Source organism: Hyla sarda, chromosome 10 (genome assembly GCF_029499605.1).
Source record: "Hyla sarda isolate aHylSar1 chromosome 10, aHylSar1.hap1, whole genome shotgun sequence".
NCBI classification, from domain to species: domain Eukaryota; kingdom Metazoa; phylum Chordata; class Amphibia; order Anura; family Hylidae; genus Hyla; species Hyla sarda.
The window spans coordinates 3,336,788-3,357,825 of NC_079198.1; the positions used below are offsets into that span (position 1 = coordinate 3,336,788).

Consider the following 21,038-nt stretch of genomic DNA (forward strand, 5'->3'; position numbering starts at 1 on the left):
GTCCTGCATCCCACACTGAAGTCTACAGTAGGTCCTGCATCCCACACTGAAGTATATAGAAGTCCTGCATCCCACACTGAAGTCTACAGAAGGTCCTGCATCCCACACTGAACTCTACAGAAGGTCCTGCATCCCACACTGAACTCTACAGAAGTCCTGCATCCCACACTGAAGTATATAGAAGTCCTGCATCCCACACTGAAGTCTACAGAAGGTCCTGCATCCCACACTGAAGTCTACAGAAGGTCCTGCATCCCACACTGAACTCTACAGAAGGTCCTGCATCCCACACTGAAGTATATAGAAGTCCTGCATCCCACACTGAAGTCTACAGAAGGTCCTGCATCCCACACTGAAGTATATAGAAGTCCTGCATCCCACACTGAAGTCTACAGAAGTCCTGCATCCCACACTGAAGTCTACAGAAGTCCTGCATCCCACACTGAAGTCTATAGAAGTCCCGCATCCCACACTGAAGTCTACAGAAGGTCCTGCATCCCACACTGAAGTCTACAGAAGGTCCTGCATCCCACACTGAAGTCTACAGAAGTCCTGCATCCCACACTGAACTCTACAGAAGGTCCTGCATCCCACACTGAAGTATATAGAAGTCCTGCATCCCACACTGAAGTCTACAGAAGGTCCTGCATCCCACACTGAAGTATATAGAAGTCCTGCATCCCACACTGAAGTCTACAGAAGTCCTGCATCCCACACTGAAGTCTACAGAAGTCCTGCATCCCACACTGAAGTCTATAGAAGTCCCGCATCCCACACTGAAGTCTACAGAAGTCCTGCATCCCACACTGAAGTCTACAGAAGTCCTGCATCCCACACTGAAGTCTACAGAAGTCCTGCATCCCACACTGAAGTCTACAGAAGTCCTGCATCCCACACTGAAGTCTACAGAAGTCCTGCATCCCATAATGAAGTCTACAGAAGGTCCTGCATCCTGCCCTGAAGCCTACAGAAGCATCCCACCCCTCAGTGCCTTCTCACCTTCCATCCTGGAGGCCTACGCACACGGCCGGCTGCACCGGAGCGGACACATAGTCTTCTTCATTCTCTGAGCCCTCGTCACTCAATCTACTGCTCACGTTCTCCACACACAACACACGAGACGGCAGCGGAAAGGCTTTAAGCATCCTTGGCGCGGTGTGGTTCAAGGAGAAGATCTGGATCTGACCAGCGCCATCCTGCTGACCTCCACCAACCTGTAAGGAAAGATAAGAAGAAATAACATTTTATGAGATAAATCCACACATAATATGTTGCTTTACTTATCTGGTATCTTATACTCACATACTGAGCTGTATTCACTATGTTGCTGGTATCCTCTTTACTCTCTGGTACTAAAAATTCCTACATACAGATAGTAATATATTGGGGAAGTGTTTCCCAACAAGTGTGCCTCAAGCTGTGTGCCTCAAGCATGCTGGGAGTTTAAGTTTTGCAACAGCTGAAGGCACCCTGGTTGGGAAACACTGTATTAGGGTATTAGACCTACGCACTCTGGAAGAGGTGGGGGGTGTCCCGATGGCTAATTTGTTAAGGTTTGTATCATTGCACAAGAGGTGGTAGAATTGTGAATGCAGCTCTGGATGTGAATGGAGTAGAAGACATAGTAGTTAATGGAATAACACAAAAAGAGACTTAACATACCCATAAATATCCCTGAGGCAATGAGGTGCTGACCGACGAGAAGCCCAACAGGGAGCTCTGTACTGGATTGTGTATGGCGCCACCTAGCTGCATAAAAGAAATATAAAAATATAAAATTACTGGAGCATTATAAGAGGAGCGGCTGATATCATCACATATGTAATATATAGAGGTTATATCAGTACTGGAGCGTTATAAGAGGAGCGGCTGATATCACATATGATGTAATATATAGAGATTATATCAGTACTGGAGCGTTATAAGAGGAGCGGCTGATATCATCACATATGATGTAATATATAGAGGTTATATCAGTACTGGAGCGTTATAAGAGGAGCGGCTGATATCAGTCACATATGATGTAATATATAGAGGTTATTTCAGTACTGGAGCGTTATAAGAGGAGCGGCTGATATCATCACATATGATGTAATATATAGAGGTTATATCAGTACTGGAGCGTTATAATAGGAGCGGCTGATATCATCACATATGATGTAATATATAGAGGTTATATCAGTACTGGAGCGTTATAAGAGGAGCGGCTGATATCATCACATATGATGTAATATATAGAGATTATATCAGTACTGGAGCGTTATAAGAGGAGCAGCTGATATCACATATGATGTAATATATAGAGGTTATATCAGTACTGGAGCGTTATAAGAGGAGCGGCTGATATCATCACATATGATGTAATATATAGAGGTTATTTCAGTACTGGTGGCGCAGGGCAGGGTGGTCTGGATTGTGGTGCGGGGCAGGGTGGTCTGGATTGTGGTGCGGAGCAGGGTGGTCTGGATTGTGGTGTGGGGCAGGGTGGTCTGGATTGTGGTGTGGGGCAGGGTGGTCTGGATTGTGGTGTGGGGCAGGGTGGTCTGGATTGTGGTGTGGGGCAGGTTGGTCTGGATTGTGGTGCGGGGCAAGGTAGTCTGGATTGTGGTGCGGGGCAGGGTGGTCTGGATTGTGGTGCGGGGCAGGTTGGTCTGGATTGTGGTGCAGGGCAGGGTGGTCTGGATTGTGGTGCGGGGCAGGGTGGTCTGGATTGTGGTGCGGAGCAGGGTGGTCTGGATTGTGGTGTGGGGCAGGGTGGTCTGGATTGTGGTGCGGGGCAGGGTGGTCTGGATTGTGGTGCGGGGCAGGGTGGTCTGGATTGTGGTGCGGGGCAGGGTGGTCTGGATTGTGGTGCGGGGCAGGTTGGTCTGGATTGTGGTGCGGGGCAGGGTGGTCTGGATTGTGGTGCGGGGCAGGGTGGTCTGGATTGTGGTGCGGGGCAGGGTGGTCTGGATTGTGGTGCGGGGCAGGGTGGTCTGGATTGTGGTGCGGGGCAGGGTGGTCTGGATTGTGGTGCGGGGCAGGGTGGTCTGGATTGTGGTGCGGGGCAGGGTAGTCTGGATTGTGGTGCGGGGCAGGGTGGTCTGGATTGTGGTGCGGGGCAGGGTGGTCTGGATTGTGGTGCGGGGCAGGGTGGTCTGGATTGTGGTGCGGGGCAGGGTGGTCTGGATTATGGTGCGGGGCAGGGTGGTCTGGATTGTGGTGCGGGGCAGGGTGGTCTGGATTGTGGTGCGGGGCAGGGTGGTCTGGATTGTGGTGCGGGGCAGGGTGGTCTGGATTGTGGTGCAGGGCAGGTTGGTCTGGATTGTGGTGCGGAGAAGGGTGGTCTGGATTGTGGTGCAGGGCAGGGTGGTCTGAATTGTGGTGCGGGGCAGGGTGGTCTGGATTGTGGTGCAGGGCAGGTTGGTCTGGATTGTGGTGTGGGGCAGGGTGGTCTGGATTGTGGTGTGGGGCAGGGTGGTCTGGATTGTGGTGTGGGGCAGGGTGGTCTGGATTGTGGTGCGGGGCAGGGTGGTCTGGATTGTGGTGTGGGGCAGGGTGGTCTGGATTGTGGTGTGGGGCAGGGTGGTCTGGATTGTGGTGTGGGGCAGGGTGGTCTGGATTGTGGTGTGGGGCAGGGTGGTCTGGATTGTGGTGTGGGGCAGGGTGGTCTGGATTGTGGTGCGGGGCAGGGTGGTCTGGATTGTGGTGTGGGGCAGGGTGGTCTGGATTGTGGTGTGGGGCAGGGTGGTCTGGATTGTGGTGTGGGGCAGGGTGGTCTGGATTGTGGTGTGGAGCAGGGTGGTCTGGATGGTGGTGTGGGGCAGCGTGGTCTGGATTGTGGTGTGGGGCAGGGTGGTCTGGATTGTGGTGTGGGGCAGGGTGGTCTGGATTGTGGTGTGGGGCAGGGTGGTCTGGATTGTGGTGTGGGGCAGGGTGGTCTGGATTGTGGTGTGGGGCAGGGTGGTCTGGATTGTGGTGTGGAGCAGGGTGGTCTGGATGGTGGTGTGGGGCAGCGTGGTCTGGATTGTGGTGTGGGGCAGGGTGGTCTGGATTGTGGTGTGGGGCAGCGTGGTCTGGATTGTGGTGTGGGGCAGGGTGGTCTGGATTGTGGTGTGGGGCAGGGTGGTCTGGATTGTGGTGTGGGGCAGGGTGGTCTGGATTGTGGTGCGGGGCAGGGTGGTCTGGATTGTGGTGCGGGGCAGGGTGGTCTGGATTGTGGTGCGGGGCAGGGTGGTCTGGATTGTGGTGTGGGGCAGGGTGGTCTGGATTGTGGCATGGGGCAGGGTGGTCTGGATTGTGGTGCGGGGCAGGGTGGTCTGGATTGTGGTGTGGGGCAGGGTTGTCTGGATTGTGGTGCGGAGCAGCTGAGTCGCCTCTTCAGAGCAGCACAATATGTCTCCAGCCTATAAATAAATGACGGAGGTGACTACAGGATTTGCCTTCAGTCACACCCATCACTGTGCCACGCCGTGGTTGGCATCCTCCATCATTGCTACAGAGCAAGAGTGAATGGAAAAAACCCAAAACAAAAAGTAAACTTTCCCGTCAGCCTTATTGGATTGCAGGGAAGGTCTGAGCCGTCACCGGGGGATGCCGAGGTCGGATGAGGAATCACATTTGTTTTAATTAGCGTAAACAAGAGCGATGCGCAGACAGAGGCAGCGAGCCTGGCGATCCCAGTGGACCTGCGCTGCCCGGCATCGGAACAGCGCCAGATGACCTGTCACATCCCAGCTGTTACTAGGCACCGCCAGCTGCAGAGCCAACACCGCCACAGCACACAGAGGAATCGTCAATGTGAGCTCTGAATATACCACAAATGTGTCCCGGGTCAGGGATGATGGGGGGGTGACACATTGTGTGAGATAGGGAGATTAGATTGTGAGCTCCTGGGGTCAGGAAGGATGGAAAAGATATATTGTGCACAGAATGAGGCTGGAGGCACAAGATGAGGATGGGGCACAGGATGAGGCAGGAGGTAAGGCATGAGGAGAGGTCACAGGATGAAGCAGGAGGCACAGGATGATGAGATAGCACAGGATGAGGAGGGGACACAGGATTAGGCCAGAGGTAAGGGATGAGGAAAGGGCACAGTATGAAGCAGGAGGCACAGGATGAGGAGAGGTAACAGGATGAGGAGAAGGCACATGATGAGGCAGGAGGCACAGGATGAGGAGGGGACACAGGATTAGGTAAGGGATGAGGAAAGGGCACAGGATGAAGCAGGAGGCACAGGATGAGGCAGGAGGCACAGGATGAGGAGAGGGCACAGGATTAGGCAGGAGGCATAGGATGAGGAAAGGGCACAGGATTAGGCAGGAGGCACAAGATGAGGAGGGGACACAGGATTAGGCCGAAGGTAAGGGATGAGGAAAGGGCACAGGATGAAGCAGGAGGCACAGGATGAGGAGAGGTCACAGGATGAAGCAGGAGGCACGGGATGAGGAGGGGACACAGGATTAGGCCAGAGGCACAGGATGAGGAGAGGGCACAGGATGAGGCAGGAGGCACAGGATGAAGCAGGAGGCACGGGATGAGGAGGGGACACAGGATTAGGCCAGAGGCACAGGATGAGGAGAGGGCACAGGATGAGGCAGGAGGCACAGGATGAAGCAGGAGGCACAGGATGAGGAGAGGGCACAGGATAAGGCAGGAGGCACAGGATGAGGAGGGGACACAGGATTAGGCTGGAGGTAAGGGATGAGGAAAGGGCACAGGATGAGGCAGGAGGCACAGGATGAGGAGGGGACACAGGATTAGGCTGGAGGTAAGGGATGAGGAAAGGGCACAGGATGAGGCAGGAGGCACAGGATGAGGAGAGGGAACAGGAGGAGACAGGAGGCACAGGATGAGGAGAGGGCACATGATGAGGCAGGAGGCACAAGATGAGACAAGGGGCACAGTATGAGGTGTAAGATAAGGCATGAGGTGCAGGATGAGGAGGGGGCAAAGGATAAGGAAGGGGCACAGGAAGAGGAGGGGGCAAAATAAAAAAATAAAAATAAAATAAATGCAGTACTTCTTTAATTATGTTTGAAGACGAGGCAGGAGGTGCAATATGAACTGCAGGATCAGGCTGGGTTCACACACAGTACTTTGCTCAGTATCTTTGAACATCTTTTCATTATAGTTTTTCTCAGTGTTTTGGACCCATTCCTGATAAAGATACTAAGTAGAATACGATGTGTGAACCCATCCCAGGACAGGAGTCACTGGGTGCGCAGTATTTCAGGGTGATGGAAGGATAATATAATATTAATGTCCTGTCTGGACCTCCGGCCCCCGCTGGCTATTACTCCAGGCTTAGTCCTGCGGCCGCTGCCAGGCATCACTCGTCTCCTTCCATCCCATTTACCGCACATTACATCAGATTGGCCGCTGTCGAGTAATTACAATTTGCATTCATTTTACTGCTCTTAGGAAGATGAGAGACGGATTTAACCTTGCCGGGATGTGAATCTGGAAACCCTACGACTTGTGATGGAGGCCGAGATCAAGTGTCAGTCAATGTAATGGCTGTATGACCAGACCGGTCCTGTGTGCACCCCAAATGTTCATAAGATAAGAGGGCACCAGCCAAAATACAAGGATAAAAACCTAAAAGGATATGGGGGGCACCAGCCAATATAGGGGGATGGAAACTTGCTGAGATGGGGGGAACCAGTGACATAAGTGGCTAAACACCCGCAAAGATAGAAGGAAATGGGAGGGGGCTGCCAAGATAAAGGGGCCTGCCAAGATGTGGGGGAGGTGGTGGGAGAGGGAGGCTGCAGAGATAGAGGAGGGGGGCCTACCGAGATAGGGGGGGAGCATGCCACGATAAAAGGAACCTGGAAGGTGGGAGGCTTCAGAGAAGGAGGGGGGCTGCCGAGATGGGGGGGAGCCTGCCATGATAAAAAAAAACTGGCGGGTGGGAGGCTGCAGCGATGGTGGTGATGGCGGAGGGAGGGAGGCTGCAGAGATGGAAGATGGGGCCTCCCAACATAGGGGGGGGGGGAGAGCCTGCCAAGATAGAAGGCACATGGTGGGAGGGAGGCTGCAGAGATAGAGGAGGGGGGCCTACAGAGATAGAGGAGGGGGGCCTACAGAGATAGGGGGGGGAAGCTTCAGAGATGGAGGGGGGCTGCCGAGATGGGGGGAGACTCCCATGATTAAAAGAACCTGGCGTGTGGGAGGCTGCAGTGATGGCAGAGGGAGGAAGGCTGCAGAGATGGAAGATGGGGCCTAACAACATGGAGGGAAGCCTGCCAAGATAGAAGGAACCTGGTGGGAGGGAGGCTGCAGAGATAGAAGGAACCTGGTGGGAGGGAGGCTGCAGAGATAGAAGGAACCTGGTGGGAGGGAGGCTGCAGAGATAGAAGGAACCTGGTGGGAGGGAGGCTGCAGAGATAGAAGGAACCTGGTGGGAGGGAGGCTGAAGAGATAGAAGGAACCTGGTGGGAGGGAGGCTGAAGAGATAGAAGGAACCTGGTGGGAGGGAGGCTGAAGAGATAGAAGGAACCTGGTGGGAGGGAGGCTGCAGAGATAGAAGGAATCTGGATGGAGGGAGGCTGCAGAGATAGAAGGAACCTGGTGGGAGGGAGGCTGAAGATAGAAGGAACCTGGTGGGAGGGAGGCTGCAGAGATAGAAGGAATCTGGATGGAGGGAGGCTGCAGAGATAGAAGGAATCTGGATGGAGGGAGGCTGCAGAGATAGAAGGAATCTGGTGGGAGGGAGGCTGAAGATAGAAGGAATCTGCGGACTCCCCCTGATACGTCATCCAGGACCTGCCATGACATCAGGACATTCTGCTGATACTCACGCAGTGGTTTGCACCTGTTCTTAGTGACTGACCTGTAAGTCGGAGGCTTTGGTGGAGAAGGCGGGGAGGCGACACACCAGGGTTGGGGACCAGAATGGGATTTTGGTTTTTTTCTCCTCTTCGGGGCACAACCAGCCCGGCTGATTCTCCTCTCCTGGGGACAGGTAAAAGTCAAGACATTAGAAGGGAAGGCTGCGAACCCGTAACCTGCACTAAATCTACATTATCTATTGCGTTGTGTTTTGGGGAAATTTATTAAGACCAGAACTTAGCAGCCAATCAGATTACAGCTGGAGGTCCGGACCTGGAGGCAGCCATCACCTGATTGGTTACTACAGATTAGAAGTTTTTTTCTTTATAGGTCGTAAAGTTGCTGTTTCTCTATGACCTGCTCTGGGGTAGTAAGGGAAATACCATGAAGCTGCGCCGAGGCGTCCTGACCGAGTACATCAGCCTCAGCAGGAACATCGCGCCATTCTTCTTTCTCCAGGGGACACATTCTGAGATGTTTCTTAATTAGCTCCTTTGTTGAGTCATTTATTCTTAAAAAAAAAAAATTCTAATTAACTCCAAAATTTGAAAATCAGAAGAAACCGTCCAGAGATAAGTCAAATAATAGGGACAGGTAAGGGAAGCGAGGACGGGAGCGACACGGGCATGATTAACCCATCGAGGGCCAGGACAGTAGGCGTGTCAGAGCCAAGCCGCTAATGTGCAGAGTTACCAAATCAAGCAGAAAAAAGCAATTTCTTCCCATTAGCACTGAATGGCGCTTTATACTTTTCTTCCCTCTGGCTTCTCAGATAAAAAAAAGAAAAAAACAACTAAGACCGCGAAGCGCAATCATCCGACGCTGAGACATCAGGGCATTAAGAAGTGCGTTTCCAGGATGATTTGAAACAAATTTCCTAGCATTTAGCTTCTCGGCGGCGGCTGCGGGAGCCGAGAGAAAGATAACGCAGAGACGTACAGGGCAGGAATCTTCTAAAAAGGCCTGATGAGGCAGGGGAGCGCGGCGCGCAGGAGAGGCCCCATTCACTGTGCTGACGCTTCCCTCTATAGGCCGCTCATTATCGTGAATGTGCGCGCTCGACAAACGCTAAAGCGCTTTCACAGTTGAAAACCTCTTTGTCCCTGAAATTTTCAAGAGAAGCCTCCGACTCCTCTCTCCTTTCTGAAGGGTCTTTTAAAAGAGAGAAAAAGCCACCTACTTGAGATTATTCTGGCAAAATAAAGACGGTAAAATAAATCGTAATTACTTTCCCAGGAACCCTCGGGGCGAGTTATTTCCAGGGGGTGATCTCGCTGTGTCCTGACCCTCCCCCAGCGACAGAAACCACAGCTGGTAATGCAATGAGCAAAATAACCATTGAATACCCTGGAAAAACCCGGCCACAGGGAGAAGGCTCGGATTCTTAAAGGAAATGGATACGGATAAGTGTTATTTTCTTTCTTTGTGTTTTTACTTTCCGATAAAAGATTTTTTATTCTATTTTCTGCATCATTATAAGGTACTGCCATCTTGCCTGAACTACTCTTAACAGCATTTAGAGATATGCTTTACTGCAACCACATGGGCCATAGGAGCCTGAGGTCTGGAGCTGACATTGATTTCTATGGGAGAGTTTTGTAGGCATGCTCCGTGACCAGTGCAGGAGTCACTGTGCAGGGAGAGGAGGTGAACAGTGACCATCGCCTATTGACTTCTATGGGTGATGTTGTGAGCATGCTCTATAACCTCTATGACCTGTGCAGGGATAGGGAGGAGGTGAGATGTAAGCAGAACTTATTGATTTCTAAGGGAAAAGTGTAGTGAGAATGCTTCGTACCCTGGGTGAGAATGCTCCGTACCCTGGGTGAGAATGCTCCGTACCCTGGGTGAGAATGCTCCGTACCCTGGGTGAGAATGCCCCGTACCCTGGGTGAGAATGTTCTGTACCCTGGGTGAGAATGCTCCGTACCCTGGGTGAGAATGCCCCGTACCCTGGGTGAGAATGCTCTGTACCCTGGGTGAGAATGCCCCGTACCCTGGGTGAGAATGCTCTGTACCCTGGGTGAGAATGCTCCGTACCCTGGGTGAGAATGCTCTGTACCCTGGGTGAGAATGCCCCGTACCCTGGGTGAGAATGCTCCGTACCCTGGGTGAGAATGCTCCGTACCCTGGGTGAGAATGTTCTGTACCCTGGGTGAGAATGCTCCGTACCCTGGGTGAGAATGCCCCGTACCCTGGGTGAGAATGCTCCGTACCCTGGGTGAGAATGTTCTGTACCCTGGGTGAGAATGCTCCGTACCCTGGGTGAGAATGCCCCGTACCCTGGGTGAGAATGCTCTGTACCCTGGGTGAGAATGCCCCGTACCCTGGGTGAGAATGCTCTGTACCCTGGGTGAGAATGCCCCGTACCCTGGGTGAGAATGCTCCGTACCCTGGGTGAGAATGCTCCGTACCCTGGGTGAGAATGCTCTGTACCCTGGGTGAGAATGTTCTGTACCCTGGGTGAGAATGTTCTGTACCCTGTGCAGGGAAGAGGAGGAAGTGTGTTAGGACCATCACCGATTGACTTCTATGAGAACAGAGTAGTGAGCATGCTCTGAGACCTATGCAGGAGGGTGGAGGAGAGCTGTGATCATTACCTTTAGACGTCTATGAGACATGTTATCTATTGTGAATGGTGGATCCTGTGTTACAGTATATATATATATATATATATATATATATATATATATATGTCAGTGTAATCCTGCCGATGATGACAATGATAATACTTATCAGGCTGGGTTCACACGCCCACAAATGCGCGGAATGTCCACCCGAAAAACATGGACGGACATTCCACACATTTATATAATCTGGCAGGCACTCTCATAGACGGCAATGCATTTCTGAGCGGAATCTGCAGAAATTATAGACAAGTCTATATTCTTTCTGCGGAAGCCGGAATCAGGATTTCAGCAGGAGAGATATCTGCAGCGGAAATGACGCTGTGTGCACAGTGCAGCAGAATTGGGAAAGCAGCGGAATGTCCCTGCGGAATATTCAGGTGGAATTCCGCCGTGTGAATGTAGCCTTAGAAGTGATCTCTACAGAACACAGAATTCTACTATTATAAGGCTGAGAATGCAGTCATATTGATGTCACACGTGTAGGTAGGGGATGCACTCTAGAGGTAATGGTCGGGGAAGCCCATATTCCAGTGTTTCCCAACCAGGGTGCCTCCAGCTGTTGCAAAACTACAACTCCCAGCGTGCCCGGACAGCCTTTGGCTGTCCGGGCATGCTGGGAGTTGTAGTTTTGCAACAGCTGGAGGCACCCTGGTTAGGAAACATTGGTATATTCCCTTTGTCTTGGATAGACGCCCCGGGTGGGATACACTAGCAGCTTTACTGACCCGTAACCATCACTTTTTTGTTCACTGTTCCACAATAGACAATTTCTGGGGTCTCCACTTACTGAGGGCGATTTTGGCCAAGTGCATCCGGTTCACCCAGGAGATCTTGCTCAAGGGATTTGGTGTGAGGAAAAGAACCATGAAACTCATTGGACGCCCAGACCTAGGGAAAATAATTTGAAATGTTAGTAGGAGACCTTTCCCAAAAACTACAACTCCCAGCATGCCCTGACAGATAAAGGCTGTCGGGTTATGGTGATAGTTGTTGTTTTGCAACTAATGGAAAGCGCGGCTCTGAATGGAGGATGGAGATGAAGAAAAAACGAACGAGAGTAGACAGCGCCACCTAGTGCCCCAAGCAGTCCTACAACAGGGTTTTCCAGACAGCGTGTCTCCAGCTGTTGTAAAACTACTTCTCCCAGCATGGCCCGGACAGCCGTTGCATCAATGCATTTCATTTCTGTGACTGGGTCATGTGATCACTAGTCTGACCTGCAGAAAATCACAGTGCTTGAAGGGGTTATCCAGGAAAAAAAACTTTTTTTTTTATATATCAACTGGTTCCAGAAAGTTAAACAGATTTGTAAATCACTTCTATTAAAAAATCGTAATCCTTTCAGTACTTATGAGCTTCTGAAGTTAAGGTTGTTCTTTTCTGTCTAAGTGCTCTCTGGTGACACGTGTCTAGGGAAACGCCCAGTTTAGAAGAGGTTTGCTATGGGGATTTGCTTCTAAACTGGGCGTTTACTGAGACACGTGTCATCAGAGAGCACTTAGACAGAAAAGAACAACTCAACTTCAGAAGCTCATAAGTACTGAAAGGATTAAGATTTTTTAATAGAAGTAATTTACAAATCTGTTTAACTTTCTGGAGCCAGTTGATACATTAAAAAAAGTTTTTCCTGGAATACCCCTTTAATGCAGTGTTTTCCATCCAGGGTGCCCCCAGCTGTTGAAAAACTACAACTCCCAGCATGTTAAGACAGTAGTTGCATTAATGCATGTCATTACTGTAACTGGGTCATGGGCTCGCCAGTCTGACCCACAGAAAATACAAGTGCTTAATACAGAGGTTTCCAATCAAGGTGCCTCCAGCTGTTGCAAAACTACAATTCCCAGCCATTGGCTGTCCGGGTGTGCTGGGAGTTGTAGTTTTACAACAGCTGGAGGTCCAAACTTTGAAGACCACTTCCATAGGGGGTTGCCTAACCTGTGGCTCTCCAGCTGTTGTCCGGGTATGATGGGACTTTTAGTTTTACAACAGCTGGAGGCACCCTGGTTGTGAGACACTGCATTATCCCTTTCCCCTGCACTCACTTATCTGACTTCCTCGGCATCTGGAGCTGGAGACGTAGGTGACATTTGTTGGCGGACTGGATCTCCTCCTCTTTTAGCCGGATGAGTCTCTGTAACCCCAAGCACCAATCCTGAGCCACCGTCATGTTCAGATTCTATAAGAGGAAAGAAGGCGACAACGTGAGAGGCGGCTCACATTATCAGCGCCATTGTATAGCTCATAGTTCACTAAGGGGTTAAAGGAGCACACCAGGATTTAGTGCAGTATAGGCTGTTATAAGAAAATACTGAAGAGGTTCTTGTGTGTGCCCTGTGCTTACCTGTTTTAGCTGATGTGGCAGGCATGGGATTTTCAGCCACACTTATTGCAATTCCATCACTGAAATGATTTCCTAATGATGGCATGGATCCTTTGGCTTTGAGAGTAAGTGGAGTCTTATCACTGCACCTGTTATCTTATAAGGCTGCTAGTGCTGCTGGTTCAGCCAGGTGAACTGATAAGACTCATAAGTGGGTTGGGGTCAGTTCACATTTTGTGAAGTTTTGATGCATTTTCCTATTTAAAGTGTGTTTTTAGAGCAGTGTTTCCCAACCAGGGTGAGCACAGATATTGCAAAACTACAACACTCAGCATTTCTGGACAGCCTTTGGCTGGGAGTTGTAGTTTTGCTACACCTGGAGGCGCCCTGGTTGGGAAACACTGTTTTAGAGAAATGTTGTCAAGCAGAGAAAGTGATCTGACCTATAACCACGATATGTGACCCCGGCCACCACAGGAGAAATATAGCATTACACATATACACATTACACACATACACATCTACACATTACACATATACATTACTAATATACACACACACACACACACACATTACACATTACTAATATACACATCTACACATTACACACATTACACATTACTAATATACACATTACACATTACACACATACACATCTACACATTACACATTACACATTACTAATATACACATATACACATTACACACATTACACATTACTAATATACACATATACACATTACACATTACACACATACACATCTACACATTACACATATACATTACTAATATACACATCTACACATTACACACATTACACATTACTAATATACACATATACACATATACACATTACACACATACCAACAAAACCAATAGTGGGTCCTGAACATGTGACGTATGGACACTGGCTACATATATGGGAGTCCCGTAGAAGAGAGGCCACCATATCACACTGCACCTGCTCTTCTCTCTATGCCCCTATTCACACCAGGTGTCTCACCTGGTAGGTGCCGTGCAGGGTACTGATGAGCTGGGTGATCTGCTCCACAACTTCCAGGTCTTTCTTCACATCCTGCAGCTCCTGGTAGAGGCGCGGGGAGCCCAGAGACACTTTATCTAGGGGGGAGGACAGGATTACACCCCTACATCTTCACACAGGCCCCACCTGCCCCCTCAGATAGACAGACTTACTTTGTCCAGCAGAGGGCGACTGTTTCTTGCTGGCTGACTGCTGCCCCCCGGCTGCGGCTTCTTTCTCAAACATGTTTCCTTCTTGCCCAAATTCTGCCACCTGGAGCTGGGGTAAGGCGGCGTTCCATTTAAGCACATAGCGAGGGCCGAGAGGTACGAGGTTCCCAATATCTGGCTGCCCCCTGGTAAAAGGAAAGCCCCCAGGACATTAGAGTGGTCTGGGCAGCAATGTGGCACCTGAACATAGCGGACCCCACTCCAGCCATGCCCCCAGTCCCCACAGACTCACTTGAAGTTGATGTTGGCGCACACCAGCACGTCATTGAGCAGGAAGAGCTTGCGTTCCTTGGACTTCAGCAGCTGCCCCTTCTCCCCGTACACCATCTCCGTAAGGGTCTCACATATGAGGAGCTGGTGCTGACCGGAACTCAGACTCTGCAAGAGGGAGACCACAAATAAGTGTACACCCTGCCCCACACAGAGGAAATGACACACAGAGACCCAGGCAGAGATGTCCCCTCCTTCAGGTTACTTACAGCAGCTCCTGCAGCCATTTTTGGAGCTAGATGCTGAGATTAGGACAGTGTTTCCCAACCAGGGTGACTCCAGCAGTTGAAAAACTACAACTCCCAGCATGCCCAGACAGCCAAAGGCTACTACCCAGCTCTCCTAGACTCCTGAATGGCCTAACAGACTGGACCCTGATTTTGTAGTGCAGTGTTTCCCATGCTGGAGGCACCCTGTTTGGGAAACACTAGATTAGGATTTACCCCCTTACTCCGCAGACAACCCCAATGTTGGGTTATTTTCCCCTTAGTGTTACAAGAGAACAGTAAGAGGGAGAGAACCATCATCCGGATCTTCTGCCCCATAACAGAGGTGATAGTAAGGACCAGGCACCAGCACAAGGCGCTCCATGTATATGCACACCCCACCTTGTAGAGCGTGCTGCGGTCACTGATGCTCTTGCACAGCTGTTGGATTTCGGCCACTTGATCGGCGAGCCGCTTCTGCTCATTCAGCTTCTCTGCCAGGGTCTCCAGTTCTGTGAGCGCCAGCTGAAGCGACAGGCGGTCCGCATGGCCCCGCGGCGTGTTCTTCAACATGTCCTGCAGAATCGGCAATGACAGGTGTGGGGGGCAGGGATAACAGGGAATACGGGGGAAGGTATTGGGGGGCGGACACTTACCTGCAGAAGTAGAATGAACTGGGGGAAGCGCTGGATCGGCTTCACCATCAGCCCATAGAGGGTCACCCTGTCCGGACTGGCCGCCTGCTTCTTCTGCAGGAAATGTACAAACATGGCATCAAACTACAACTCCCAACATGTCCTGGTCACCCGGCAGCATGAGATGATCCAGGTCACTCACCTTCAGGAACTCCAGGAAGGCCGGCTTGGTGAGGCACGCCTTCTTGATCAGCGTCATGGCGTTGGTGAAGTTGTTGACGTAGTCGCTGTAGACATCCAGAACCATGGACTTGGAGAACTGGAAGAAGAAGAGAAAGACACAGGATACTGAGGAGCGGGAGGAGTCCACCTGGAGCATGATTGGGCACACTGCCGTATCTAAGCACATCATGTGTGATACTATGTACTGGGCTGCTTCTTCTAAGTCTATCATGTGTGATACTATGTACTGAGCTGCTTCATCTAAGCCCATCATGTGTGATACTGTCTGCTGAGCTGCTGTATCTAAGCCTATCATGTGTGATACTGTCTCCTAAACTGCTGTATCTAATCCTATCATGTGTGATACTGTGTGCTGAGCTGCTTTATCTAAGCCTATCATGTGATACTGTTTGCTGAGCTGCTGTATCTAAGCCTATCATGTGTGATACTATGTACTGAGCTGCTTTATCTAAGCCTATCATGTGTGATACTGTGTGCTGAGCTGCTGTATCTAAGCCTGTCATGTGTGATACTGTCTGCTGAGCTGCTGTATCTAAGCCTATCATGTGTGATACTGTTTGCTAAGCTGCTGTATCTAAGACTATCATGTGTGATACTATGTACTGAGCTGCTGTATCTAAGCCTATCATGTGTGATACTGTGTGCTGAGCTGCTGTATCTAAGCCTGTCATGTGTGATACTGTCTGCTGAGCTTCTGTATCTAAGCCTATCATGTGATACTATGTACTGAGCTGCTTTATCTAAGCCTATGATGTGTGATACTGTGTGCTGAGCTGCTGTATCTAAGCCTGTCATGTGTGATACTGTCTGCTGAGCTGCTGTATCTAAGCCTATCATGTGTGATACTATGTACTGAGCTGCTGTATCTAAGCCTATCATGTGTGATACTATGTATGGACCTGCTTTATCTAAGCCTATCATGTGTGATCCTATGTACGGAGCTGCTTTATCTAAGCCTATCATGTGTGATACTGTCTGCTTAATTGTATCTAATCCTATCATGTGTGATAATGTCTTCTGAGCTGCTGTATCTAAGCCTATCATGTGTTATACTGTCTGCTGAACTGCTGTATCTAAGCCTATCATGCGTGATACTGTCTGCTGAGCTGCTGTATCTAAGCCTATCATGTGTCATACTGTCTTCTGAGCTGCTGTATCTAAGCCTATCATGTATGAAATGGTCTTCTGACGTTCTGTAGCTAAGCCTATCATGTGTGATATTGTCTGCTGAGCTGCTGTATCTAAGCCTATCAGGTGTGATACTGTTTGCTGAGCTTCTGTATCTAAACCTATTCTTTTGTGATACTGTCTGCGGCCTATCAAGTGATCTTGAGGCACTTGAAACAGAACCTTTTCACACATATAATGCTGTAACAAAATTGATAAATTCCAAATTTTTTATTAATCAGTCCCTAATTGTTTACACATATATTGTATATTACAACCAAAAAAAAAGAAAAGAAACGTTGCAACATGGCAGAGAAACAATGCTGGGGGGAGGCTAAAAAGATACGCAAAAAAGCGCAAAATGCAGCAATATGGTCACAAAGTCAATCCAGTGAATCAATGAAAGACTAGAAAAGGTCGTGATATAGTTAAAATACATACGCCGAGGATGATGAAGCTTTTATGTGAAATGTGCGTCGGGTGTTTCGGATGAGGCGGGGTCTCTACTTACTATTTCTTAGCACTTTAATATTCTTTTGGCAGCATTTGTGTCTCTGGACTCTTGTGGTGTGGTGCCTGATATTTAGTAATATTTTTATATATTATTTATTCATTTAATAAAACATTTGGCATTTATTGAATAATATGTTTGGAATATATTCATTTATTTATTTAATAAAATATTTGAAATTGAGATATTTAGTTAATAAAATATTTAGAATTTATTTATATAATAAATATTTGAAATGTATTTATTTTTTGGCATTTATTCATTCATTGAGTAATATATTTGGAATATATTAATTTATTTGATAATAAAGTTGGAATATATTTATTTATTTAATAAACTATTTGGAACTTATATAATTATTTAATAAAATATTTAGAATATATTTATTTATTTATAAAAAATAATTATTATTTGCTAAAATGTTTGGAATTGATTAATTAATTAAATATTTGGAATTTATTTATTTAATAAATATTTGGAATTTATGTATTTATTTACTTGGTTGTGGTACTGGAATTTATTTATTTAGTTGTAGATCATTCTAGTCTAAAGACCCTATACCAGTGTTTCCCCAACCAAGGTACCTTTAGCTATCGCAAAACTACTACCCCCAGCATGCTCGGACAGCTGTTGGCTGTCCGGGCATGCTGGAAGTTGTAGTTTTGCAACAGCTGGAGACCCCTAGGTTGGGAAACACTTCCATAGAATAACATTATTGAGGTCTGCAAACAAAACAAAACCTGGATTAGAAACAGCGCCACCACTGTCCTCTGGTTGCGTGCAGTATTGCAGTTCAGTTCAATTGATGTCAATGGTGCCGAAATGTAATACCACCACAGACAATCTAATGAATAGCCTATCAGACTGGATCCTGATTTTGTAGTGCAGTGTTTCCCAACCAGGGTGCCTCCAGCTGTTGAAAAACTACAACTCCCAGTATGCCCGGACAGCCAAAGGCTGTCCGGGCATGCTGGGAGTTGTAGTTTTGCAATAACTAGGGACAGTCCGGTTGGGAAACACTGCACTATGCATTTGGGACAATTTACATCTCCCATCATCGGTCACTTACTGAGGCCACAAACAGGTCCCCGATCTTCTCGGTGGAGTCCCATTCGGCGACGCGCGAGGCCAGCGCGATCTGGAACACGTTGTGGCAATGCAGGATTTCCTTCACCCGGGAGAAGACCAGCTGACACTTTCGTGCACTCAGTAGTTTGGGCTCCATGTCCAGCAGGGGGATGCGGTAATCCTGGAAGACAATGATGATGATGATGACGGGTGCAGCAGCTGGAATGCAGAACTCCTCCGCCGCACTACACGCAGCACTACACTCCACTCCTCCCGTAATTATTGCTGACATCTGACATTTTCACTTCTCTCTTGACACCCGGTGTCATTTTCTTCTCCCTGAAACTCAACATCGGACTGATTCATCCACTCCTGTCACTTGTTTCCCAATAAGGGTGCCTCCAGCTGTTGCAAAACTACAACTCCCAGCATGCCCGGACCGCCATTGCATCAATGCATTTAATTACTGTAACAGGGTCATGTGATCACCAGGCTGACTCACAGAAAATCACAGTGCTTAATGCAGTGTTTTCCTACCAGGGTGCCTCTAGCTGTTGCAAAACTACAAATCCCAGCATGCCCGGACAGCCAACGGCTGTCCGGGCATGCTAGGATTTGTAGTTTTGAAACAGCTGGAGGCAACCTGGTTAAGCAAGACTGCCCTATATTCTAGAATTATATGGGAAACAATACCGCATTAAGCACTGTGATTTTCTGTAGATCAGACTGGTGATCACATGACCCAGTTACAGTAACGCAATGCATAGATGCAATGGCTGTCGCAGCATACTGGCAGTTGTGGTTCTGCAACAGCTGGAGGGACCCTGGTTGGGAAACACTGCATTAAGAACTGTGATTTTCTTTGGACAGAATGGTGATCACATGATCTAGCTACAGTTATGAAATGCATTAATGCACCGGCTGTCCGGTCATGCTGGGAGTTGTAGTTTTGCAACAGCTGGAGACGCCCTGGTTGGTAAACACTGCATTAAGCACTGTGATTTCTTTAGTGATAACATGACCCAGTTACAGTAATGTAATGCCATTATATAAAAGCTTTCAGGGCATGCTTGGAGTTGCAGTTTTGCAACAGCTGGAGGCACCCGGGTGGCGAAACACTGATATAGGGACTCACTTACCTGCAGAACACGCTGCAAAGACTCCACGTAACTGCGCTCGCTCTGTACGATAGAGGAGAGGATGTGACGCCGCAGAACCTGTGAGATACACACGGCTGTTATCTATATTACCTCACCGGGCACAAGTTATACCATGTCCACCACAACACGGATCTTACCTGCTGGGGACTGAGACCCTCCGGCATGGGTCCAAGCTCCGAGGGTGGCGGGGTCATGTCCAGATCCAGACCGCTCACTTCCAGGAACCCCATCTCCTCTTCCTCAGAGTCTCCTGAAAAAAGAAGAAAGATGTCATGGAGCCGTAGGTGGGCGGAGGGTCCGGTGTGGGGGTCCGGGCGGGGGAGTTAGTTACCGGAGGAGATGCTCTCGTCTGTATTGGTGTCGCTCTCTGATGGGAGCTTTTTAGAGCGCGACCTCCGGAACCACATTGAGGGTCTGACCCTCCCCTGGCCGAGCCCGAGCCTTAAGGCCACGTTACTGGTGTGAGAGTCGGAGTACATGGCCGGGGTGGCGGCTGCACTGATTGAGGACACTCGGCTGTCAGTGTCTGGGGAGGAGTCCCGGGTGCTGACAGGGGAGGATTAGACTGTGACTCACACAGCACTTCCCTGTTCATAGAGAGAGGTAGCAAGAATAAGAATGATAGTAATAATACAGGGGCATTAATACGGCCTACAGTCCGGGCACCTTACACTTAGGCTGTATGCCACCTCAAGACTGGGCACCTTACAGCTGTAGTGTATGCAGTCTCTAGGTCACCTGAAGTCCGGGCACCTTACACCTAGACTGTATGCCACCTCAAGACTGGGCACCTTACAGCTGTAGTGTATGCAGTCTCTAAGTCACCTGAAGTCCGGGCACCTTACACCTAGACTGTATGCCATCTCTGGATCACCTGAAGTTTGGGCACCTCACATCTAGACTGTATGTCACCTCTGGGTCACCTGAAGTCTAATCACCTCACATCTAGACTGTATGCCACCTCTGGGTCCCCTAAAATATGGGCACCTTACACCTAGACTGTATGCCACATCTGGGTCCCCTGAAGACTGGGCACCTCACACCTAAACTGTATGTCACCTCTGGATCACCTGGAGACTGGGCACCTTACACCTAGACTGTATGTCACCTCTGGGTCCCCTGAAGACTGGGCACCTTACACCTAAACTGTATGTCACCTCTGGATCACCTGGAGACTGGGCACCTTACACCTAGACTGTATGCCACCTCTGGGTCCCCTAAAATCTGGGCACCTCACACCTAGACTGTGTAGCTGTCCGGACATGCTGGGATTTGTAGTTTTGCAAGATCTGGTAAGTCACTGTGCTGAAAAAAAACAAAACACTGCTGTAGTGTATAGAGATTGCAAAAACTACAACTCCCATCATGCCCGGACTGGTAACAGTTATCTGAGCATGCTGAGAATTGTAGTTTTGCAACATCTTATATATGTCCTATAGTCTAGTCCTGAGCTCCTCCAGAGCTGAAATCATAAATTCTACCAGCTGTATCCCCCAACACTGTAAAAGCCTCCAGTATTTTATCAATTTTACTGTATCAGATTATATTATTATACACAGAACTTGTATTATGTTTTGTTGCGGGTTTAACACAATAATATAAAAATTCTGTAAAAGCCTGAACCAGCAGGGGGCAGCAGTGAGAGTTAACAGTATGCAGAAGCTCTGGATGCGACCAGTATAAGGCCGGGTTCACATCACGTTTTTGCAATACAGTTCCCGTATCAGGTTTTTGATTAAAAAAAACTGATTCCTCAAAACCT

At 49.0% G+C, this 21,038-nt stretch overlaps 1 protein-coding gene across 9 annotated transcripts in view; it reads right to left on the reverse strand.

Annotated features, from left to right (window-relative positions):
- The window catches only part of ARHGEF10L (Rho guanine nucleotide exchange factor 10 like), a 92,837-nt gene that overhangs the window by 14,918 nt on the left and 56,881 nt on the right, over window positions 1-21,038 (reverse strand). For 8 of the 9 annotated variants that reach the window (XM_056541636.1, XM_056541637.1, XM_056541634.1 and 5 more), the window contains 14 exons: window positions 19,414-19,526; window positions 19,256-19,333; window positions 18,118-18,297; window positions 15,330-15,446; window positions 15,149-15,241; window positions 14,895-15,068; window positions 14,249-14,394; window positions 13,960-14,141; window positions 13,769-13,884; window positions 12,488-12,621; window positions 11,233-11,333; window positions 7,817-7,938; window positions 1,663-1,749; window positions 1,000-1,214 (listed from right to left, as the gene is read on the reverse strand). In XM_056541636.1, the coding sequence (XP_056397611.1) occupies window positions 1,000-1,214; window positions 1,663-1,749; window positions 7,817-7,938; window positions 11,233-11,333; window positions 12,488-12,621; window positions 13,769-13,884; window positions 13,960-14,141; window positions 14,249-14,394; window positions 14,895-15,068; window positions 15,149-15,241; window positions 15,330-15,446; window positions 18,118-18,297; window positions 19,256-19,333; window positions 19,414-19,526 (1,858 nt within the window). Of the gene's footprint in view, window positions 1-999; window positions 1,215-1,662; window positions 1,750-7,816; window positions 7,939-11,232; window positions 11,334-12,487; window positions 12,622-13,768; window positions 13,885-13,959; window positions 14,142-14,248; window positions 14,395-14,894; window positions 15,069-15,148; window positions 15,242-15,329; window positions 15,447-18,117; window positions 18,298-19,255; window positions 19,334-19,413; window positions 19,527-19,607; window positions 19,864-21,038 lie in introns of all 9 variants that reach the window. The other variant, XM_056541640.1, reaches the window with a different exon arrangement.